General features: G+C 40.4%; 1 protein-coding gene across 7 annotated transcripts in view; it reads right to left on the bottom strand.

Annotated features, from left to right (window-relative positions):
* Positions 1-25,947, bottom strand: part of CREB5 (cAMP responsive element binding protein 5) — a 415,936-nt gene that overhangs the window by 92,996 nt on the left and 296,993 nt on the right. For all 7 annotated transcript variants that reach the window (XM_063708435.1, XM_055347246.1, XM_063708434.1 and 4 more), the window contains 2 exons: positions 13,462-13,588; positions 7,970-8,080 (listed from right to left, as the gene is read on the bottom strand). In XM_063708435.1, the coding sequence (XP_063564505.1) occupies positions 7,970-8,080; positions 13,462-13,588 (238 nt within the window). The remainder of the gene's footprint in view (positions 1-7,969; positions 8,081-13,461; positions 13,589-25,947) is intronic.

Here is a 25,947-nt window from a genome sequence, read left to right as displayed (position 1 = left end):
CGTGCTGGGCTGGGTGACAGAGGCAGCTAGCAAATATTGGGATTGTATTTCACCAGTTGCCGTGGTTACCAAAACAGGGTGGATACTGGCAGAAAGAGAAAGAAATAAAACTGAGAAGACAATGAGTCCTAGGAGAATGTCTGAGTGTGTGTACAAGGAGCCGGTTGTGAGGGTGGAGAAGGTAGGGCCCAGAGAAAAGATGGGATGGAAAGGGGCATTTCAAAACCCCTCTGTGCTTGTGTGAGCAGTGGGCTCATTCACCACTCCACACCCAGCATGATGTGGAGCTCTAGAACCCGAGGAAGACCTATGCAGGCACAAAGAAAACAGCGAGAAAACATGGGGATTTGGGTTGGTGACAAGCAAAACCAAGGCATTTTGTACTAGGTGCCAAGGGATGAAATCCTCAGCATGTATTCATACGCTGGCTGGCAAATAAGCCAAGTCAAGACCACCAAGTCTCTGGAAGAATCACAGAGAATTGAGCCCATTCCTTCGGGGGAATTTGATGATCAGCTTCAATTCCCAGTTGACATAGAAGGGAAAAGCTGATTGGCCTCTTTCACCCCTGTGTACTTCGCTTCAATAACCAAATTGCAGAAAATGCTTCATAAGCTATCACCTTAGAAAGGCCACTCTCACAGCAACCAGCGGATGACTTTCCCCATCAAACTTGATAGTATATACAGAGGGAAGTTCAACACACTTCAAAATCAGGAACCTGGGTTCTAATTCTCCTTCTTCCATTCATTAGCTTCTTGACCTTAGACAAGTTATTAACTTGAACTTCAGGCCTTTTGTTTCTCAAAAGAAAGGATTTTGCCAAAAGAATCCCTGAACTCCCTTCCTGTCTTGGAATTTGGTGATTCATAGGCAATTAATCATCTCTCAATTCTTGTTTTCAAGACACATAATCAATATATTCTCGTGTATTTGGAGTTCTGATCAGGTCATGGAATACAAACTCTGTAAGAACTTATTCTTTTCTGTAGAAATATAAATAGATGGTTGCTAGCCCTTCTCTTATCAATGACCTCATAATCTAATCATTTACATTTTATTTTTAAGATGACACGATATATTCCTAAATTAAACTTTCTACAGTTTAAATGGGCAAAGTGGCAATGGCATATAAAACGTCATACTTCTAGCCAGCAGAAAGGAGATGGGGTTTCTGTTGGCTCTCAGTGTTAGTCTCAAAGTGCTATTTCTTTTAATTCTTTAATACCAATAGCTAAACTCAAATTCAGCACTTGTCTCAGCCAGAGAGAGATTTAGAGAAGACTCCTCTCCAATATTTAGTTGATGAGGTCTAGAGCGTTTAATAGGCATAAGCAAAGAGGTGGTGGGGCCTGAGCTACTAATTTGAGCCTAATCTTACTTTATACAACTGAGCTTTATTTTTATAAAGGCATGCTTTTATTCAGAATAAGTTACCATGGGAACGCCAGGGATAGCATGATATAATAGAAACAGGACAAAAATCAAAGAAGACCTGGGCTCAGGTCCTGGTTATACCACTGAGTGATCCTGGAAGAGTCACTTAACCTCTCTGTGTCTATAAAACAAGCATAGTAATTTTCCCTGTTGATCCTACAGGGTTGCTATGAAGCCCCAACAATATGATGTACATGGAAGCAGTTTGCAATTTATAAAGTGTTCTACTAATGTAAACTCACAGGATAACAATCCCTACTGCTGACTAAACATTACAATTAAGGGCTAGAACCAGGAGCCCAGTGCTTGGGTTCACATCCCAGACCATATTTTACCAACTGCATGCTCTACAACATACCCAACCTTTCAGTTTATTCACTCGTAAAATAAGATTAAGGACACTATCTGGGCCAAGCGTGGTGGCTCATGCCTGTAATCCTAGCAGTCTGGGAGGTTGAAGTGCGAGGATTGCTTGAACCTAGGAGTTCCAAGATGGGCCTAAGCAACATAGGGAGACTCTGTCTCAAAAAAAAAAAAAAAAATTATCTGGGTGTGGTGGCACATCTGCAGTCCTAGTTACTAGCTGCACCACCTAGTACGTGGGAGGATTACTTGAGCCTGCAAGTTTGAGGCTGCACTGAGCCATGGTCCCTCCACTGCACTTTAGTCTGGTTGATAGAGCAGGATGTCTCAAAAAACAAAAAAAGAAAGAAAAAAGAATATCTACCTCATCAAATGGTTCTAAAAATTGAGAATATATTGCAAGATGCTTAACATAGCTCCTACCACGTACATAAGTGCTTGATTCAGGCTGGCAATAACTACTCTCTACCATGGTGTTTTAAGAAGGAAAATCGCTTTTAAGGTGAGACACAGCATACATACGAGTGAGACTGTAGATTGTTATTGTTGCTGCTGTTGTCATGGAATCTTACGTAATTCCTATTCATCTCCATGGTGGACAGTGGTTTTCACAGCAATGAGGGAGGAGCATTCTGAGAAACGTGGTCATCTTACTTCAGCCCATCATCATCATGTTTTGATCACAGGCTACAGGGTCACATGGCTGCTGGCATGATTCAAAAGTTGATGAGAGCTTCTTTAAAGTCAATAGCACTTCTTTTCTGGTCACAAAGCTTCTGAGAAGCAGACAGCCTATTCATTCATTGCTTTTTATTCCTGGACTTTTAGGAAGTGAAGCTGGGGATGATTAAAGCAAATAGGCAAATCGAAGAACTGCATTTTTCAGGAGTGCCAGAGAGATGTTACCTGGAGACTGTATTTTCATGTGTATAAGCTTTCCAGGCAACTCCATCTGGAGCCAGGCTCCTCTGTGATTTATCTGTTGGACAATGGGTGGCCAAGGGGCACCATAGGCAAACGGTTATCCAGCTCGATAATTAGGGAGGGGAAAGGCAAACACAAACACACCCAGACTGACATTCAAAACAAAGTGGATATGCAACCACGGATTGCTCACCATACCTCCCTAGTTCTTGTCTGCCAGGCTGTGCGGAGGAAACCACGAGCCGACAGAAGCACTGTTAGTAATGTGTCAGTGCAGCTGTCAGAGAAATCACAATTCTAGGTAGAAATGTGAAGGCCCAAGCTCAGGGTCCAGTTTTGTGTTTAAAATATGGCTTTATCTCCCTAAATCTTTAGTGGGCCTCAGTGTCCTCACTTGTGAAAAGAGGGAATTGGAGAAGGTTCTAACTAAGTAGTCTCCATTTCTAAGATGCCTTGTCTTTCCCATCCTTTTAGCTTCTTTCATTGATTCATTAATGCATGTACTTATGTATCTATTCAATAAATTGCAAACCTAACTATAGACGAGGTATTGACAATAAATGATGAAAATACAGCATGACCAGTCCAACACAATGGAAGAAATAGCATTTAGTATTGATGCTCAACTCCAAGGAGGACAAAGACATTCCAACTTCTGTTTTCAAAGGAACAGACATACTGCTTTTCTCTCCAGGAAAAAAAAAAATGACAGATTTAGGTATTTTTCAAAGAAATCAAATGAAGTCAGCTACTCTTGATAGGCTGATTACTTAGCTTAGAATTCATCTGGATTTATCCCATTTCATCCCACCTTCATCAGCATTGCTAGGGTTTGTTCCTTCCCATTATTTTAATTCAACTCAACTCAAACTCAGTTAAATTCATTTCTCATTCATGGGGCCTTTCTCAGTACAAGGAGCTTGCACGATGCAAAGATCATCTTCAAGGAGTTTTCAATCAATTGAGAGAGACACAAGTGTAAAATAAGAAAAGTCAAGACAAGAATGTGTTTGGATAAAGAACAGTGAAGCTGTACCAGTTAGTGAGGCTACAGAGTCCTGTTTAAACCAAGAGGGAATGCTGCTAACCACTCTACATCTTTTCCAGGTTATTTGGAGGTATAAACTATCCTTGCCATCCTTGTCTCCCATTTTTATGTAAATATAAATTAACCCAAGGGAATCTGATTTAATCCGCTGGTTACTGACATCTATCTGGTAGCCATATGATATTTTTATCCAAAGGATCAATGTTGTGATCAAAAAGCTTTGTTATTGGAGTCTGAAACTTTAGTCTTTGCTAAGTGTTGTATCACTGGGCCAGTTTTATTAACTGTTTGTAGCCTCAGTTGCCTCAGCTGTAAAGTGGGGACAATAGGCCAGGCATGGCGGCTCATGCCTATAATCCCAACACTTTGGGAGACTGAGGCAGGAAGATCTCCTGAGGCTAGGAATTTAAGACCAGTCTGGCCAACATAGTGAGATCCTGTCTCGACAAAAAAATAAAAAAATCTAGCTAGGTACACACTTGTAATCGTAGCTACTCAGGAGGCTGAGGTGGAAGGATTGCTTCAGCCCAGGAATTCGAGGCTGCAGTGAGCCATAGTCATGCCACTGCACTCCAACCAGGGTGACAGAGTGAGATCCTGCCTCAAACAAACAAACAAACAAACAAACAAACAGGGACAATATCTCTGTTGTGGGGCTGTACTGAGGAGAAAATCAGGTCACACCTGTACATATCTTTTTCCTACTGTCATTCCTAGTATCAACACTCTCTAGCCTTCACTAACTCTGAATAAACTTAAGGTGAAACCTGGGCAGAGTAGTCAGAGCCCTCCATCATTTTAATCAGTCCTATATAGTAGTAGCCACCTCATAGTTAATGAGACACAAGACAGGTGTATGGCCGCGTCTCCACCCCTAACCCTCACTGCTTATTTAGCTTCCAAATCGTTACTGGTTTCTTCAAAATAAAAACAAAAACCTCTTTCAAAGCTTAATAGAATTGGTCTAATTCCCATAAATAGAAATGAACACATATCTACATAACTCTGAGAACACCATAACCACATTACTACAGAATCATTTGCATGCTGTAGAGACTGGAAATGTGTCCCAGTATGGTTTGCATTTCCCCTACCCCTTCCTTTCCTCCTTTTCCCCTTTGAATGTTAAAAATGTCCACCAGGTATCTGTCAGTGAATTTCTTTCCAGCAGATCCCACTTTCATCTAAGACACGCATTGCTCCCAGGAATCTAGAAGGAAGAGCCTATGATGTTGAGAGGTTAGAAAGACAGAGGGCTCTCAGAGCTCTGAGTCTGCTCTGACCCCCAAAAGAAATCCAATATGTGCATCGTGAAGCCATGTCTGTTGACTTAATTCTTCAGAAAATGAATCCATAAAATGAAATTATAATTAGCCAGAATTATGATAAAAATAGCTTGGACAGATGTGGCTACAGTACATTGATACTAATGTACATTAAATCAAAAGATTTGCACATGTGCTTCTTGATCTAGGATGTCCTAGATTAATGACTGGAGAACTTGATAAAGGCACTGGGTTTGCTTGCTCTCACAATAGAAATTACTAATTTGGGGCAAAGAAAACAGATGCATTCTAATGGGCAATCACTACTCAGAAAAATTCTAACAAAATTGTGCATTTAAAGCAATCCTGTCTTAAACTTCTGTCCACTTCCAAGACCTCCAAGTTTCGCCAGAGATTTAGGATAATGGCTTTTGTCTGTGGCCAACAGGGAGCTTGAAATGGACACTCTGACAGCACTGTCCCCAGGAGAATAAGTCTGCAGTGTTTTGGTGTGGGCAACACCTCCCTTGCAGCTCTCTGGTTACTTCTGTGCTCTGTGAACACACCCTGCAGAGTGCATTCATCACAATAGTCCATGTGTGACCTTTGGAAAAGTCCTTGAAAACAGTGAAACAAGAGTTTTAGTTGAAATCTGGAATCCATTCCAGTCTTACACAGGAAGAAAATTAGGCATAGAACAACAAAGCCCATAGTTCAGAGAAACCTGGGGAGGCTCTGGCTGACATTAAAATCGTGCAAGTTTTTTTTCCTTCACTACTTTGTGTTTGGTAAAAGCTTTTTATCTGAGCAGCCCAAAGCTGCTAGAAAATACTGTATGGTTAGTATATGGCAATAACTGATTTCTCCAGTAAAAATGCAAGCATAATAAGAACAGAGATGCTGAGTGACATATTCAAATTCACTTAAGATTTTTCCAGTGCTATTCTTTCAAACATGAGCAGCCAATGCTACCATTTTTCCCTTCAAATTGATGTATTGGCAATAACGGGGTAGAGGTGGGAGCTTGGGGTAGAGAATAGCTGTACTCCCTAAGCCCCAACCCTATGAAAGAGTTCATTAGCTCAGATGCTGTGGACCTGGAAATATTAATTTTCTTAGAACATGAATCAGCCTCGTGGTGTGCTTACTCAGTAAATTTAACCCAACAAACATTTGTGGGGTAAAACTATTTTTATAAGTACAGACCAGTTCCCTTTGTTTCCAACTGACATGATTCACTATTCATTTGCCAAATCATATGATTTATTTCATATGTATAAATAAGTATAAACCTGCACCACCTTTGGAAGCATTTTCCTTCTTTGCCAGCAAGAAGAGAAGAAGGACACTTTTGAGTCAAGCAGTGGCATAAAATCCAGTGAAAATCAACTGGCAGAGAAATTCAGTTTGGAATTGTGTTTTAGAATCTACCTAATATCTATCTGGAAGGTCCCTCCAAAAGGTACAGACCCTGAAGCAGATAAGAAGATTCCGAAGTAAACCACAGGGAGTAACATCTCAGACACAGACCCTGAGTATTTATTCATATACATGAAGAACTTACATTTATTTTTCTTAAGTACCTTCACAGTTCATTTTTTCTTTTCTTTCCTTTTTTTTTTTTTTTATATATGGCATTACTTTGGTCTCCAAAACAGTTGCCAGTTTGAACTTTATTCTGCCAGCAAGTATTTGGTTTGGCTCAGCAGGGCTCAAGTTGAAAAAATATTTGCCCATTCCAAAAAGATTTAACGAGCTTTGCTGCAAATGCTGGTGCCATTTGGCACATCACAGGGACTGTGGCACAGTAAAGAGAACTCTCTCGACCACAGATTTTATTTGCCCAAGGTAGCCAACACTGGGAGCTCAGTTGATTCCTCGGGTCAAGAAGCTGCAAGTCAAATGCGTGAAGTTTCCAAGAGAAAGTGACCAAAGCAGGCATGAGAAAACTCTTGCTGACATTGAAAAGGAAGTCACTGGGTCTGACTCCACCCTGCACAGGAATTGATGGCTAACTTTCAGAACTGTCAACAACATCCTCACACCAACCATCAGATACAGTCTCTAATGCTGCCAGTCAGCAGACCAGATTAATCTCCAACTTCTAGCACAAGCTATCCTTACCCAATATCAGATGCTAGAAAGTTTGCTGCAGTGTATTTTGTAGTCATGCGATACCTTATTAATTGTGGCATGAGAATTAAACTACATGTAAACTAAATGACCTATTTCAAGTAACTCCACTAAATATAATCACCAAGCTTACTTTCTATTGCAAAGACAGACACGTATTGCATTGGTTTTGCTAGTATTTGGTAGAATATAGATGCATAACTCTATCTGTGATTGGAAAGACTGACCTCACTGCAAACATGTAACATATGTTAAAAATCACTGAAGATTTTCACCTGAAATCATGCCTTTCAGTAAGGGTTGCAAGAAAATAAGGCTGTCATCCTTTCAAATCAATGTCACTTCTGACAATATAACAGAAAACACAAAACATTTTCATACCAGTGTGTGTTTAAGCATCAAGCTTCTGTCTTAATGAATATGGGGACAGGAAGAGTGGCATTGAAACTGTAACTACCTTGAAGAATGAGTAGTTTTGTATTATTTTTATTATTTCACATGTTGAGCAAATATATACATGCTTGAGTATATCCTACCCCAACTTGTATGGATTTACCAAAACTCCTAAATGTTCCTTTCATTAATACCACTTGCCAATCGAGTGCTTGTTACATGATTATCTGACACCAAGGCTCTGTAACAAACATCCTCAAAAAGAGAGGCAGTCTCTGCACTGCCTTTCATTCACCGAAACAAAGATGGAGCCCTCCACCTAGCTTAACTAAGGTTTTCGAGTCAGAGTAAAATTCAAAAGAAAAAGTCACAGAATAATGAAAGGGTGATTATAACTGTTACTTACCATTTTGGCTTCTGAATGCATTGGCTGGACCTGGGGAGAAGCACAGGGGTTGCTGAGATTTGGACCTTGCATCCCCATGATGCTGGAGTTCACTGACATTTGTCGCTCCATCTAAGAGAAAGGAAAGAAAAGAATTAGAAGTCTGCAAAAGGCAGTCTAGGTCATTAGACAAAGCTGCACTTTTCTGTCCAATGGATCGTTTAGTATTTCTTTGAAGAAATCCTGAGAAGGCCTATGGTTTGGTGTGTGGTAAGCAATGCCCTCCTGAGCCTTGAACCCACGCACATCAAAGAATCATCCAAAGCCGTGCTTCTATACAGGGTGCCCCAGGCCAAAGAGAACTACATTGTCATGGCAGATCACTTTCAAATAAAATTACCAAATATTTCCACTTTTGTAAATACTCCAACTACCACCAATAGTGCTTATTTGTATGGCTGTAAAGAGTAATATATCCATACAAAAGCTATAGGAAAACTGAACGATCTATTTCAAGTAACTCCACTAAATATAATCACCAAGGTTACTTACTATGAAAGGATAAATAATATACCAAATGGTTAACTTGGGAAATCTACGGCTTTTTTTGTCTCTAAATTTTATATCGTAAACATAAATCTTTTGGGCAATCAAAATAATTAGTTTTAAAAGCAACACTCTCAGAGGTGGTGGGCCTTCCTGTCACCCTAGTTCACAAACACAATCATTATGATCCAGCCAGGCATTTGAGCTGCTGCCCAGTGCATCTCTTCTTCCTTGTTACCCTGTTACTCTATGCAGCTGCAGTTGCAGGCCTGGTTTCATAGCAGGGCTAAGTCTTTGGGTAGGTGAAGAAAGCGGCCGAGGGTTTTGTATTTCACATGAATGGCCGCTCTCACATTGTCTTCCTGCTGGCCTGCCATTGTGTCTAAAATGAACATCGTTCAAATACCTGAATCGAGTTCTGGCATTTTAACCTCCAGGGTGCTCGTATTAAGAAGCGAATACAGCAAAATGTCTACTTCCATTCAGGAAGGGTGTGTTTGATTAATAATATTTTCCATTTGGTGGAAAATTAACACTTTTAAAAGAATAAGAATAAATCAAGTACACTTAATACTAAAATCACACAGAAAAGAATTAGACTTTCCTCAGGGGAACAAGGATAGATTCTTCAATGCAAGCGTGTTTCCATTTGCCAACGGATGGAAATGAAAACAATGATTGGAAATTTTAAGAAACCAGGTTTCTGCTTAAAGTTAGCCTAGGTAGTCTTGGAAAATACGGAGTTGCTTGCTATTAGAGGTGTTCAAAGAGTGGAGGACTGAAATCTCACGAACAAGAGTGAAGCTTGAGAGGGCTCATTGAACTAAATGACCCTTAAAGGTCTCTTCCCTTGTTGTGATTCCATGACTGCAATTTCTGTTGTGTCTGCCTCGGAGCAGGGGTATAATTATGACATAAATCTGTGGGTTAGTAGAGGTGCTAGCTAAAAGCTTTCTCTCAATTGACTGGTGGCTACTCCCTGTGACAGTTAAGAGCCATCAGTCTTACCTTAGCCTGAATGAGCTGATCAGTCATCTGGCAGTGTGCAGATGTGTGAAACTGTTTCAAGAGGAGCTAATAAAGGTGAATTTTCTGTACATTTCCAAGCACTTCCGTACAACTTTTTGAGGCCTTGCCAATTCAGTAAAATAAAATGTTCACTCCCATGCACCCCCCTAAATCTCTGAACAGCTACTCTAATTTTTAAAATTATTTTTATTGTGGTAAAACACAAATAACATACAATTACCATTTTAGCCTTTTAAAAGTATCATTAAGTACATTAAGTTCAGGGCCATTAAGTACATTCATGCACTGTAATTGTAAATCATGAAGAATTCAAGAGTTTCATTGCTCTAAAAAAATTCATGTTACTTTTATCTCCCCTTCCAGAGGCTGGTGGATGGGAGAGCTGGAATAGTATTTGACCCCTTATTCCGACTGGTGACCCTCTCAGAGAGGGAAATCAAATTCCAAAACAACTTTTGCTTCCAGGTTGCCAAAGAAGGATCTTTCAGAAGTACAGATAATTGTCCAGAGTCTTCCAAGCTACTAGTTATATAAAGAGGTAAGAGTAGCCTGCTTACAGCTTCTGGAATTGTAGTCAGCAATGCTTCCCACTTTTTGGAAAAGCTATAGTCTCTACCTAACCTGGGATTCACAAAATGCCAGTTTTAAACAGGCCGATTTATCTATTTAAAAAATTGCATTTCCAACTTCATGACTGTTGTCTTACAGACCTAGAGTGTCAACAAGAGCCTCTTCAAAATAACTATTTGGTGCTTTGGACTAATAAGGCTCTGTCTGCACCAGGAGCTTGACTTTAATGAGTTGATTAGAATAAAAAGCCCAGAAGATTGGAGTGGCTTTGCTGAATACTCGGCAACATTTAGCACTGCAGGTAAAATACCCATGTAAAGGATTTCGCCTTTTGCACACACTGGAAAACAGGAGCTAGCATGTCTGTAGTTCAGTGAGGTTTTGTAATTATAAATGTGTGTTCACGCTTCCAAATTATTAAAGCATTTGAATTTCAAGATAAGAAATCACAACCCAGCGAACTCCTTGAAGGCAATGCCTGCCTTGTTCTTCATCTTGTCCCCAGCACCCAGCATGGTACTTGGCACATAGAAGGTGCTCAACAAGTTAATGAAATGGATGAATGAGTAAATGAATGAAATAATACATCATTTTGTTTTACACCTAGACTTCATAAAATGTGTGGTCCAGCAGCATGCATTACAAATCAGTGAAGAATCCCGTCCTCACTTATAGACACAGACTTATCTTTTACACCCAGGGAATCGTGGTCTTCCAGGGCAGAAACTCTAGGGGAAGCGTCTCCCCTGTGACCAGGTTTGAAATGCCTAAGTTATAGTACAGGAACTGGTGACACGATAGTAAGGAAGAAAGGGCCTAGGTTTCTAGGACCTGGAACTCTTACGACATGCTTTTTAGAAATCTTAAGTTAATGTTTATTAGTTACATTGATGTCACTCAAGACCAGGGCTTCTCAACCTGAGGCCTGTTGAATATTGGGCTAAATAATCCTTTGTTGTGGGGGCTGTCTTGTGCATTGTAGGATGTTTAGCAGCATGCCTGGCCTCTACCCATTAGGTGCCTGTACCTTCCCACCGACCCTGGTTGTGACAACCAATGGAGTCTCCAGATATTGCCACATATCCCCTGGGGGACAAAATCACCCCCAGGTGAGCATCGCTGCTCTAAACTGACGCCTATTGCCATGGCAGCTGTGTACATCAATGTCACAGGTTTGGGAGCTCTTGACCATGTAGCTGAACCTCTGCTGCTACTCTGAAGCACTAACAGGAGGTCAAGCTGTAGGAATAAATGATGTGGTAGAAACTGGTTTCTCTGGGTCTTTTCAGCCTAAGTGTCTCATCTTTGTCTCTGGGAATGGTGCACAGCTTAGCGAAATTTTTTTTAAAAAGTCTCTGCAGTGGTATTTTTCTGGGCAATGCATAGAAGTTGTAAAAAAATAATAATTTTTGGATGGGAACAACTTAAAGCCTAAAAGAAGACAGCTTGTGGTGGAAGTCTTCACGTAGTTGGTTGGGTTGAATAAAATGTGGGATAATTGCATTGATGGTGCTGTTTTCTTTCATGTAAAGGGGTCTAAGGAGAGCAACATAGGTAAAGTCAACCAACGTGATCTGTCCTCTGGCCCAATGTTGCAAAGACTGTTTCTAATCTGGACTACTCAGTATTTAGGGTGGGCAAGTCCATTTCTCTAAACTGAGTCTGCGGGTCCTTCGCCGTTCCCCTGCCTACACTTAGATAAATGAGCAAATTGCTCAACCTGGGATGATCTGAGCTACTCAGTGTCAGTTGGAGACGTGGGTTCCAGCCACAACTCTTCACTCACAAGCTGTGTGACATTGGACAGCTACCTTCAATTTCTTGTTCAGCTTTTCATCTGTAAAATGAGTGTATCAATAATTACTGCTACTGTATCCCCACAGGATTGCTGTGAGAATAAAATGAAATAACAATAGAAACAATTTCTTAAAATGCTAAAAGGCTTTGCAAGGCATTGTTAATATTGTTGTGGGGAGGGTTTTAATTGAGTTGGTACACTGCCTCTAGGGCTTCTGAGAACTCCGGTGACCCTGTGAATACACCAGCCATCTTCACCAAAGCACAACGCCAGGGAGGATGAAGAAGAGGTACAGGCAAGAGGTCCATGGAAGGAGAGAAATATTTCTTCTGGAAAACTGGGTATCTCCCTTCTATGTTTATCTATTATTATTTTTTGTGTTTGTTTTTTGAGACGGAGTCTCGCTCTGTCACCCAGGCTGGAGTGCAGTGGTGTGATCTCAGCTCACTGTAACCTCCGCCTCCCGGGTTCAAGCGATTCTCCTGCCTCAGCTTCCTGAGTAGCTGGGACTACAGGTTCATGCCACCATGCCCAGCTAATTTTTCTATTTTTAGTAGAGATGGGGTTTCACCATGTTGGCCAGGCTGGTCTCGATCTCTTGACCTCATGATCTACCTGCCTTGGCCTCCCAAAGTGCTGGGATTACAGGCGTGAGCCACCATGCCCGGCCTTATCTATTATTTTTATTGTTTGTTATTAGATAATGATTATGGGTGGAGACTCAGAAGTCGGACTACCTGGATCTAAGTCCTACCTCCATCACCTATTAGCTCTGTAACCCTAGCCAAGTTACTCAGTCTGTCTATACCTCAGTCTCCTCATCTGTAAAATAGGTATAAAAACAGTGTCTATCTCACAGGTTTGTTGTGAGAGGGAAAGGAGAGAGTGTGTGCATATCATATAGTGGTTAAGAGAGTGGGCTCTAGAGCCAGAATTCCTGGGTTCAAAACTCAGCCACTCTGCTTCTCAGCTGAGCAAGTTACTTGCCTTTCTTTCCTCATTCAAAAAGTGGGGACAGTAATACACCCATTTTGTAGAATTGTTTTGTGTGATGATCAAGTGCTTGGAATGTGACTAGCATACAGTAAACACTCAATAAATACTGCTAGCATGATTAACAGAACAACAGAACATGATATGCATAAATGCATGTTAGCAGCTATTATGTACGATCGTTGTTATTGATATTATTATAGTTATTATCCTGAGTCCTGGTTAGACCACTCACTGGCAATTTAAGGACACTCTGTATACAGCCCAAACTGTAGACTTTGGAGTAGATATGAAACACCATCTCCCTGAACAAATTCCATTCCCTGGGTGTCACAGGCCCACTTGTCACCATGGACCATATCTCATAGCAAAGCACTGAAGGGTGGGGAAGCCAACACGGTGCCTGGGGATGGGCAACAGGGCCCTCAAAGCAAACTTGGACACAGCTCAACCCTCCATTCAGAAGCAGTCGCCTTCTTTCCCATCAGCTTGGATCTCAGAGTTTCTTTTGCCCTTTCAAGAGTGGCAAACCTCAGTGCAAGTGACAAGCTATCGTGAGACACACAGAAACACTTACTGGCATCAAGACGGCGGAAGATCCTGGCATTGTAGGGTTGGGCAGGGTCCCAGGCATGGAGGCTGGCATGGGCTGTCTCTGTCTGTTGTGGAGATGTAGCAGAGAAGATAGAGAGCCTGGGACAGGCCTGGGACAAAGAAAAAAACAAACAAACATGATTCCTGGTGCCCTGGCCCTGTCTCCCCAGTGTCCAGAACAGCAGGGACAACAATGTCACATGTGCAGCAGATCAGATCCACTGATGGGAGAGTCACATAATTGAGGATATTAGGGAAATAATAACAAATAAAACACAAGCCTGGTTTCCTTTGCTGCTTCCTAGTTAATATATCAAATTCCACTTCATTTCCTGACCTCTGTTATCTAACTGGTGTTCAATAGAAACAAGCCAATAAGTCTCCTAAACGCTCGCATCTTAGGAAAGGAACTTGGTGGTGAAATCCTTTGTTTACTCAGAAATCTCAGCCCTCTGAAGTGTCTTAGAGCCTGAGATCTATGTACATTTATTTTAGCCACACTCTCCCACACCTCTGCCTGGAAGCCTGCCTGGCTTTGCTCTGGAAACACTTTCACTCTCTGGATTTTCAGAGCAAACTTCATTCACGAATTCCCAACAGAAATCTGTTTTGACTTTTTCAGCGTTCTCCACTGTGAATGGAAAAAAACAAACCAAAGAAGCCGGATCCCGGTGCGGCAGCACAGCTGGCCTTTCTCAGAGCAAGTCCGGAGCCTAGCCTCCAATTACCAGCCTCTCATTTCATAATAACGCGAGGTGTTAGGCTGTTTCACAGAAACTGATTTGGGCCTGACCTACAAGACTTGGGTAAGCACTCCTCGGGGGAGTATTGTACACAGTTTGAGCTTTTGCTTCAATTTGCCAGAAAAAATTTTAAGGGCCTTAAATTGATTTAATGAGCCAGAGAATGTGGAGCTGAGGGAAAAAGGGAATTATTTGTGTTTATTAAAAATGGCAAACAAGTGACCTCCCCACATAAATTCTCAATCTCCTCATGCTTTTGCTCTGGGGAGCTGTATAAATGTCAAATCATTAAGTTAAAGACCTAACAACAAACAAACAAAACAAAACAAACAAACAAAAACCTCCCAGGACCTCTGAGTCTTCCATGTTAAACAACCTTATCCTGAATGTTATGCTAGAAACTAGTGCTTCCAGAATTAATGCATTCTCTTAAGAGAGAGAGAACGAGAGAGAGGCTCCCTCGTGCTAAGTGCTGGGCAAAGGTTGCAGACAGAGATGTTCTGGGTAGGGCAATACTTTCCTGTGCTTGAGAAGACAGCCCTGTCTAGTGCTCCTAACCAGAGTAGGAGAAGGAGCTGCTTCCCCAGAGTTCCTTTGGCTCCCATGAAAAGTGGAAGATTGAGGTGGGGGACAGAATGCCAACATATTCTTCCTTCACATGCCTGTTGCAATTTCAAAGAAGATAAAGTTTTCCACTCTTTTTGCCCAAGAGGTCTTTTGGAAATAGAGCTAACCACCAGAGTCACACACATCATAGAAGGATTAGTCATTAATCAGTCAAGATTTATGATCAGTTTAGATAGGTGTATATATGAAAATATAAAAGAATATAAAGAGTTCGAGACCAGCCTGGCCAACATGGTGAAACCCTGTCTCTATTAAAAACACAAAAACTAGCTGGGCGTGGTGGTGCACGTCTGTAATCTCAGCTACTTGAGAGGCTGAGGCAGGAGAATTGAGCTGAGATTCTACCACTGCACTCCAGCCTGGGCCACAAAGCGAGATTCCATCTCAAAAAAAGAAAAAGAATATAAAGCATTTCCGCAGAGGTTATGCAGATATACACTAATTACACTCAGTTGTATTAGTAGAATGTGTATGTGAGGAGATACACAGAGAGGCTAATGGAAGCAGCTTGTAACAACGATGAGTGCTTTCGGATAAGCAGATGAAGTGCTATGGGTATTTCTTGACATGTACTCTTGGACCTCTGGAGTATAGATTGACAATAAGGACTAAGAAGGCCTTTGAAGGTCCTTTGGCTTTTACAGATCTAGAAGACTGCTGGTTTCAATTGCTCCAAAATACCATGGCAGGTTGTGCCTTCACTAGGTCTTAAAGTCTCCTTCACAGGTGGATAGACTGAGTCAGATAGGTATAGGATGTGGCTCAGTCAACCAAATTTGTTGATATCCTCCAGTCTTAATGTTTTGTTTGGGAACTTTACTGAATAGAAAATAGTAGAATATCAAAGTATATAATGTTCAATAATTGTCAGTTCTTCTAAATCCAAGATAAATAATCCGAACTCCCTACCTCCATAATGAGAAAGATTCACTGAGAGGACCCCAACATATAGCTAATCATCCATCTATCCATCCGTCTATATATCCATCTCAATAGATGTACACAATACAGCTATACACACATACAGCCTTTTACCAGGTTTGTATTCCTAGTCACCAGAGGGGAATGTTTTAAGTATAGACAGTTAGGAACAAGTAAAAATATTATAGCAAAGACAGCTAAAAACATTTCTTTTTATTATGTTGGTTTGCAATATCATGCTCATGGGACAAAGGGCAACATATTATCATCATTTACATTCTGTATCCAATGGGACATATGAAAAATAATATTGTTCATTAGGATTTTTTTGAGGTGTTCTTTTTCAAAAAGAAATCAGGGAATCTGTCTGAACCTATTCTAGTTCAGGGGATTGCCTATTAAAAAATAAAAATTAAAAAAAATTAGAGAAAAAAATTAATTAAACAACTTAACGGTTATGCGAATGGGGATGCAAAAGTAATTACATTTAAAATGAGTTTTTATTCTTCCTGAAACCATGGAAAACTCTCAGTTATATAAATAGTTCGGGAATGGTATGTTTCATTTAATTCAGTGTTCTTATTAGGTAGGTTATTTCTACACTTTGTAGAGACCTACCAGATTTTAAAATATCAAGTATTTCCTCATTAAGATAGCCTTTCAGGGTACTAGGTTCCCTTGGGATTATAATAATAATTTCCTAATGATACCGATCAAGCTAATTAGTAATGTATAGAAGGGAAAGGATTATTTGAGATCCCTGTATGTTTGGATTCTGAATAATTTTGAGGTTATTGTTCTACACAGATTCTATAAATCATTTCCCCAACCCCCACGTACCAAACCAGCAGAATTTTCTCTCTGTTTCTTGCTTGAATTTTTAAAACTACAAAAACTGAAAAAAGTAAATTAAATGACCTGTGCCTACCCATCACTAGGTATATAAAGGACTAGACTGACGCATGTAGCTATGTAGCTAGGTCCAAGAAACAATCATTTGTCCAGAATGCTCATATCGTTAAAGTAAGCATGGCATTGTCTAATTCCCTTCATGTATATTGAAATTAGAATTATTATTTAATACATTATACTTGCATAAAACTTTTTCTATTGCACTTAAATAATGCTTCATATTTTTAAAGGCATTTTATTGTCCCTAACTTCATGTGTCTTGAAACAATGCAATGAGGTAATTAGATCATATTCTTCCCATTTAAGTCAGGAGTATGCTGAATTCAGAGACATTTAAATTTTCCCAAGGTCACATGGGTCATGAACGGGAACGGGGCTTATACTCAACTTGCCGTATAGGGCTTCCCCCATCACACCTGGATGGCTCCCATAACTACGTTATTATTGATTTTTTATGTTAAAAAATTCACAGTTCATTTCTTTTGATATTCACACTGCTCCCTGGACTTTCTATAAAGTAGTAAAATCCTGTAATACTGCTAACGTGAGAATTCAGTCATCCACATGAAATTCCATTTTCTTCCTTTAAAACAAAACAAAACAAAACTTCCCAAACAACACATCAGTTAGACTCTGAAAATAATATGGCAAATTGCAGTAAAGTTGTGAAAACAAAGACCCAACAGTCCTTCTCCAGTGCAGGCTTGTTGCCATGAGCTAATAATTCCAGACTTTGTGCAGGCCAAGCCTCCCTTTTAATAACCATATGCCTCTAGGTAAAGTATTCCTACTAAAAATTATTGAGGCATGGAACAAGGTAAGATGTGTGAGCTCATGTTGGATTGTTCAATTACTAAACTGAGTCCTGCAGCATTAAGAGTTTTCCAACTTGACAGATTATTCCTCTTTCTACACTTGTATAAACATACTGCTTACAGTTGAAATCTATGTAAGCTTTTCTTTCAATTAAAATGTCAAGGATGACAGACTGTGTTTTCACTGTCCTTAACAGAATGATAGGCACCGCAGCAAGCGATTTCATGTCCTCATTTTTCCCCCCGAAGGATGTTTTCCTGTCTAGGGGTGTCTGAAAAGCCAGAACTGTGTCTACAGGGTCTTCTTTGCCCTTGGACAAGCCTATCCTCAGGCCAGTGCTTTCGTCTGGAAGGTGCGAAGGGGTCTCTCCACCCTGCTGTCCTTTCTCAGGTCTTCAGAAGATCTGTGGCACACTGGGACTATCTGTTAAACTCTCAGGACAGACAGATCTGCCACATATGTGACCAGGCAAAGGAAAGAGAGTCAATAATGCAAAAAAAAAGTAGGTTAGAAGATGGGAAGATATTGATCTTCCCATTTTCTTTTAATTAGCATCAAAAGCAGACCACACGGGCTGGGTGCAGTGGCTCATGCCTATAATCCAGAACTTTGGGAGGCAGAGCTGGATAGATCATTTAAGCCCAGGAGTTCGAGACCAGCCTAGGTAACATGGAAAAACTCTGTCTCTACAAAAAGAAAAATATACAAAAACTAGCCAGGCATGGTGATGCTTGGAGGCTGAGGTGAGAGGATCACCTGAGCGCAGGAGGTGGAGGTGGCAGTGAGCCGAGATCACACCATTGCACTCCAACCTGGAACCTGGGAACCTGGGCATCACAGTGAGACTCTTATCTCCAAAAAAAACAAAAAACAGAAAACAAATAACAGACCATAGATATCGAAGAAATCTTGAAAAAAATTGAAAAAATAATAACATAAGGACTTGGTGGAGAACAGAATTAAAAAACAAAAAGCTTCAGGGAGCAGGAGGATATCCAGATGTCATTGTTATTAAAGTTATTGACTGGGGGAAAAGACTCTTAACTTTCAGGCTCTCCATTTCATCATCTTGTAATGAACAGATGAGCCTATAGGCATCTCAAAGACTCTTGAAGCTCTAAAATTCAGATTTCAGGACTTGAAAACAAGATGTTCTTAATCCAACTAGATTATGACTTCCATCATGATAAGGGTATCATGCACTGCTCACTGCAGCATCCACAGTGCTTAACCCAGCATCTGGCACACGGTAGGTGGTCAGTGTCTTCATTTAGTGAAATCAAGCCGGTCCAGCCAGCATTTAGTTCTTCATATCAAAACTGCATTTAAAACATGACTAAACCCCAAATAGAAGGTGTTCCTAAAAATTAAGAGAAGTTGATTAAAAAGGCTTTACATTCCATGGGACTCATGCTTCTTTCTCATTTAAATACAACAAAATTTCACATCCAGACCACAAAAAGAATATTTGCTCATTGCACTTGTATTTGCTTATGCAAAGAAATGGTGCTTCTGGTCAGGTGAGGTGGCTCAGGCCTGTAATCCTAGCATTTTGAGCCTGAGCTCAGGAGTTCGAAACTACCCTGAGCAACATGGCAAAACCCCATCTCTATTAAAAAAAATACAAAAAGTAGCCAGGCATAGTCCCAGCTACTTGGGAGACACAGGGGAGAGGATTGCTTGAGCCTGGGAGGTCAAGGATGCAGTGAGCTGAGATCTTGCCACTGCACTCCAGCCTGGGCAACAGAGCGAGACTTTATTTCAAAAAATAAAAAATAAATAAAAAAATTTTAAAATATGTGCTTCTTTTGGACCTTCTTAAATGAAGTCTTGTAGCCTAATTTGGCAAACTAGTTTTTTCTTTTTTTTGTCTGGGACAGGAGACTGAAATGCTAAAGAGAGGAATACAAACTCTTAAATCTTAAGAAGTGGCAATTACTAATGCAAAATGCTTATTTACTCATTCTTCTCCAAAGTGGAATTTAAAAATTTCTATTTTTGGCCAGGTGCAGTGGTTCACACCTGTAATCCCAGCACTTTGGGAGGATGAGACAGGCGGATTGCTTGAGGTCAGGAGTTTGAGACCAGTCTGGCCAACACAGTGAAACCCCGTCTCTACTAAAAATACAAAAATTAGCCAGATGTGGTGGTGGGCACCTGTAATCCCAGCTACTCGGGAGGCTGAGGCACAAGAGTCGCTTGAACCCAAGAGGTGGAGGCTGCAGTGAGCCGAGATCACTCCACTGCATTCCAGCCTGGGTGACAGAGTGAGATTCCATCTCAGAAAATAATAATAATAATAATAATAATAATAATAATAATAATAATAATAAATTCTTTTTTTTTTGAGGAGTTTCATTCTTGTTGCCTAGGCTAGAGTGCAAGGGTGTGATCTCGGCTCACTGCAACCTCCGCCTCCTGGGTTGAGGTGATTCTCCTGCCTCAGCCTCCTGAGTAGCTGGGATTACAGGCATGTGCCACTATGCCGGGGTAATTTTTCTATTTTTAGGAGAGACGGGGTTTCACCATGTTGGCCAGGCTGGTCTGGAACTCTTGACCTCAAGTGATTCACCTGCCTTGACCTCCCAAAGTGCTGGGATTTCAGGTCTATTTTCATAAAGAAAGAAAATTGTTAGAATAATCAAGTAGAAGGTTAAATAGAAAGACAATATACTTAGCTTCCTTGGCAGGTAATAATTACATTGTAAAATGGAGTGATGTGTAAAGTGAAGGACATGGGCCAGACTACCTAGGTTGGAATCCTAGCTCTATCACTTACCAGCTGTGTGACCTTGGGCAAATTACTTGTCTTCTCTGTGCCTCAGTTTCCTCAACTGTAAAATGGGGGTGATAGAGATATTTATCTCATGATACTAAATGAGCTGTTGAATATACTAAATGGGTTATTTTTGTTATTACTATTATTCTGAAATGTTGATCTAACAACAGATCAATCACCATACTACAATAAAAAATTATGGCTTGCTCTAAAACACCAATCTTTAGCTTTAAAGAACCACAGTCCAACAGATGTAAAATGTCCAACACTGGCTGCATGTAAGATATTTCTTTAAAAATCCATCAACTTTAGATTTCCAAACCCTTCTACAGAGGCAAATGAACTTCTCTCACCCACAACTTTACAGAATTTTCAAAATGACTTCACATTATTTTTCAGAAAAAGCCCTTGAGAATATTTCCACAAAATGGAACAAAACTAGTTCCCCAGTATCTTGTTTTTCCTAAAAACAATGACAAATGAACACAGAAGCAAGAATTAGGAACACGAGAAAGCTGCCTGACCCATATTTTTAAAAGACGTCTTATTACCCATATCTTTTTGTGAATGAGCTCATGTTCAGAACCAAATCTTACTGTCAAGCTCCTAAAGATAGACAGCAGATATAATATTTCCCCTTTTAACAAATGACACAAAGAAGTAGAAATATTTAGCCTTAGAAAAGGCATCAAAATGCCAGCAGACTCAATTAAAACATGTATTCTCTCTTTCCAAGCTTTCTTAGGCTCAAGGGAGGGCTGCTGGCTGAAGATCTGGGATTTCCCCATCTGCTTTTCTTTCGGTGACACAGAATGTTGAGTGTGCAGGAAGAGAATTTTGCCTTTGTATCTGTAGCCTATTCTCTGCTTCTTCCCTAGCCCCTCTCCTGTCCTAAAACTGTCACTGTCAAACAGCAAATGCTATAGCTTATCAGGGAGACCAGTAAGCCCACCTCCCTGTGACACAACATGACAAAGCTCCAAGACCCTGCACCATCTGGCCTCTGACCACCTCTCTCGCTCATTGCTCTGGGCCTGGTATACCTGCCATAGTGATTTCCTTTCACCTTCATGGAAGCACCATCTGTCTTCCTGCCACAAAACCTGACATATGTAATCTTCACCACCTTCTCTGGGCAACCACATCAGACTGGAGCCCTTTCTCGAGTGCTCTCAGTATACCCTGTACATTTCTCTAGGAACATTTATCACTATTCAATCAATGAATCAATCACTCATCAAAGATCAATTAAACAACAAATATGTGTCAGGCTTCGTGCACTCTCTCATTTTAGAAAGGAAAACTGGTTTGGCCAGTTAGATCATTTAAATAATAATTTATTTACAAATTTCCAATTGGTGTATATATAATGATAAATTAAATGTGTTCTGTAGGCTCTTAGGAGGTACCATTTCAGCTTCCTGATTTATCAATGATTTATGTTTAATTTTTAGAGATGGGGTCTTGCTATGGTGCCCAGGTGGGCTTAAAACTCCTGGGAGCAAGAAGTCCTTCTGCCTCAGCCTCCTAAGTAGCTGGGACTACAGGCACTCACCATAGCATCTAGTAATTCATTAATTTTGAGTAATTTTTAAAAATGTCTCTTCTCCCAACTAGACAATAAACTTCATGAGTCTGATATTATGTCTACCTGTTTACCATAGCAGATATTTCTGAAACTTAAGAGAGTACATGGTACCTAGCAGGTGCTTGATAAATATGTCTCTTATTAATGAAAACATAAATATCAAGAATCACTCTAACAATGGACATTCCAGGAATCACGTTCAATAGATATCTTCACTTACTAATGAGAATAAATTAATTGATTTACAAGTCATAAATGAAACTCCATTTTACATTAACAGCTTAATACAACTCATTTCTGTTCTCGAAAAGCATAAAAGGTAATGTGTAGTTTTTATCAACACCCCTTAAACTCAAGCTTTTAGATGAGTTCTAGACTCACTTGTTTTCACATCAATTAAATCAATTTCCACTTGAAATTATATTTTAGGCATTTCATAAGAAAAGGCCAAGGATAATTCAGGAACACTCATCTGTCTCCAATCTACACTATGTTTTAAAAATTGGATGCCTGCCCTGCAATAAGGTTGTACTTTAGAATGCTCAAAGCTGTGCGCAAGGAGGCACCAGTTACACCCACACTGTGGTCAACTAAACATCTCATTTCTGCTTTGCACGGACTTATCGATATTGACAAGGGCACTTTTGGATCATTATCACCAGGGTGTTGGAAATTAACTTTACCACACGAGGTAAATTTGGGCCTCCTTTTTATCAATTTGGTACTACTGATGCCTTTATTTTATGGATGTAGTATCTGTTATTTTGGAAATGATAACTTCTTCTTTTTTTTTTTTTAATAAAAGCCTGGCTTCAAGAAAGCCAATGCTAGTAATAAAACATAATACAGCTAACAGATCTGCACCCTGCTGGAGACTTTGCCTTGTTTTATAGCATATACACTGCATCTACTTAGGCGGAGGAGATGTTTACTAGGGCCTTCAAGCGTTTTAAACACAGAGAGCAGTAATAGGAGGGGAGATCCAAATTTATGATCATTCTGTTAAGACTATTAAAGCAACCTTTTTTTGGCTTCTTTAGTGACTGATTTCTGCGCCATTAATCTGAATTAGTCATGCAGTCAGCTTGATTCATTTATTAACCAAAAACGTGGCTGGATTGGTTTCTAATGTACTATTGTCAGAAAAAAAATCCATTTTCAAAATCTGATTTTTTTTCCTTTTAAAGAGTGAAAGGCTTTTTATAAAGACCTTTCATTAAAGACCCTAAACGCCTGAACAGTTGGCTTTACCCATAGGTCAGACTTACAGACATGAAGAGATGGCTTTTCAATCAGCCAATAACTTCCCAGTTGCATCAATTATTCATAAAGTTACACTTAGAAAAGGCAAGTAAATGCAGATCAAAAGATGAAATAAAAGATGATTTTGAACGCAGCTCAAATAAGTGCTGTACATATTACTAGCTGGGAAAAAATATCCTCAGAAAGACATCTCTCAGTTAAATTTCTTTCCGTTGTGAGTTGTTAAAAAGATTCCTTCTTGCCTCATAAGGACAAATAAGTAGCCCTCTGATTATGAGTCTTGTCATTTACATGTGATTGCTGCTTGCATTCATTCACCATAAATGAATAATTCATGAAAACATTCACTGGCGCACTTGCCTGGGTATTCTGCAGAGGCAGAGAGCTCCCTGAGCTCACAGTCACACGGAGAGCCCCACCCCCATTCTGAGCTCCAAGTCAGCAATTCTGTTTAGGTTTGAGCTTGTCACTTAGTGTATTTTAATGAATAATCTGTGGTGGAATCCACACCTAGCACAATCTTCCAATATCTATATTCCAAATAGATGATGGAATTTTGCAGCTGAATGGCAATAGCTCCAGCAGCAAGAGACTTCCATGAAAACAGAACTCTTATAAAAGATCTATCGGATCTTCCCAGCAGCCTCTGCTTATCCCGTGCCTCCTGCAAGGCTCTTCGATTCACTGCTGCCCTCACTCATGCTCTTATTTCACCTTTTCTCGAATCTCAAGGCAGGGTCTCTTCGGCAGTTTTCAAATATCTCTCCTGGGAGACCAAATTTATGACACCCTCCACCCAGCCACTCGCTGGGATTATTTCAGCTCTTTAAAAGGCAGCGCTAGAATTTATTAGCTCCACGATACATTGGCAGGGGAGGGATGTGTCGGTGGCCCAGAGGGAGTGGTTTTCAGCAGCTGTGACTACATGCATGGACTATGCAACCTTGGGCTGCTAAAAGCCTGATTTCTCAAGTTCTATTCTTAATGATAAAGTGATAGCGTGCTGAGAGGATCACTTATTCTCCAAGGAAACACGAACAAGGAAAGGGGCATTGCCTAACAAGGCTGAGCAAACTCTTCACTGGGTTATATCCTAACAGAGATATAACTCAGGCTTCAGGCTCTATCTCAATCACCGCTGTGATCAAATCACCAAAAACCCTGGGATCAGAGTGAGGATTCCCAAAGAGATCCTTGTCAGGCAACATGGGGAGAAGGGGGAGGTGTGGAGAATTTGGAGAAGGTTCCAGAGAAGCATGAGAAAATACTAAAAAGCTGGAAGGGAAGACTTAATGGGAAAAGTAAAGGAAATAAGACTTCTTTAGCCCATGGGGGAGACATTAGAGAAGGCTGGCAGATAATGATGATGATCTTCAAAGCTGCAAATTACTATCATCTGAGAATGGTCACCAGTTACTTTCAAACACAACTGAAGCAGAATAGTAACAGTACATCAGCAGCATTTGGATTTAACTTAGAAAAGAATATCTCCCAAGAACAAATAGTGTAAAACAATTAAACGGCTAATAGAGGTTTTGAAATTTCCTCTTCTTGGGCTCTTAAAAAATAGACTTGTCCCTGTCTGACTTGCTTTCTAGGGAGAAGGAGGAAGAACTGGCAAACCTCTTGGAGTCCTAAATTAGGTCTATTATTTTCACTTATTCCAGACAGAGTGGCTGACAGAAATGATAGAGATAACGCTGACTCCCATCCTTAACCAGGAAATCCAATAAGGTAGCCTTGTGGGGCTGACAGGCATAGGCTTTTGGCCGCCTCCTGGCTCTGCCACTGACCAGGAGTGTGTGATCTTAGCAAGGCATCTAACTCCTCTGTTTTCTCATTGGCAAAAACTACGTGGCTGTAATATCCATGTCACAGGTGTGGCATGAGAATGACTTTAGAGAATATTTTGAGTGTGCTTAGCCCTTTGAAGATGATCAATGCATAATCTATTTAAGAGATGAGTGATCTGCTGTAGAAAATACAGTTAATACAACTGTCATTTTAAAACACAAAGTAAAGCTATATTGTTCTAAATTTGGGGGTGAAGCATTTGGGGAAAAGGCCCAGAAACACCCAGCCTCTCCGAAGGGTATGGGTGTCTCCTCCATTACTGTGAGTCCCCAGTTATCTCCCATCCTCTTCTCAGGGAAGCCGGCTTTCTCTCCATTGCCAGACCCCTTACAGCAGGTACCAGTCTCTCTCCTAGGCTGAAGGGAGAATATTTGAGAGCACTGAGCTTGGCACACAATAGGAGCCCCACAGAGGTTTCTTAAAAGACTTAACAACGTTACCTCATGGTCCACTATCTCTTATTTCCTGGCAGCTATACCCCTATGTCACATCCATGACAGGCATCTTTTTAAGGGCTATGATAACTTGAAACACTATCCTGATTTCTAGGGACAGTCAAGCTACCATTGGCTTGAACAGGGGGTATGGGGGAAGGGTGAAGTTTCTAGGAAACTGTGTGCTCTCTCTTGTGCAACCTTCCCTGAGCTACCTTTCAAGTTCTCCCACTTTGCAAGAGCACTTATCATGAAGCAGAATTGATATTAATCTGAAACACTTAGTAAAATAATAGCAATAAAGCTCATAATAATGATACTTGGCATGTACTTTACACTTTGCATTCAAGGATCTCAAATGGCTTTTCAACCTGGCTTTGCTATTTTCCAAGCTACTCACGGACTGGACACACAAGCAAAGAAACCACTGAGTATGGCTTCCCTGTAGACAAAATTGATTCCATTATTAGGTTCTGAGATTGACGTTGTGTCCAATCTATGTACATAAATACACCTGCTACATACAAACACC

The sequence above is a fragment of the Gorilla gorilla genome, chromosome 6, assembly GCF_029281585.2.
Source record: "Gorilla gorilla gorilla isolate KB3781 chromosome 6, NHGRI_mGorGor1-v2.1_pri, whole genome shotgun sequence".
NCBI lineage: Eukaryota > Metazoa > Chordata > Mammalia > Primates > Hominidae > Gorilla > Gorilla gorilla.
This window is presented reverse-complemented; position numbering and strand designations above follow the sequence as displayed.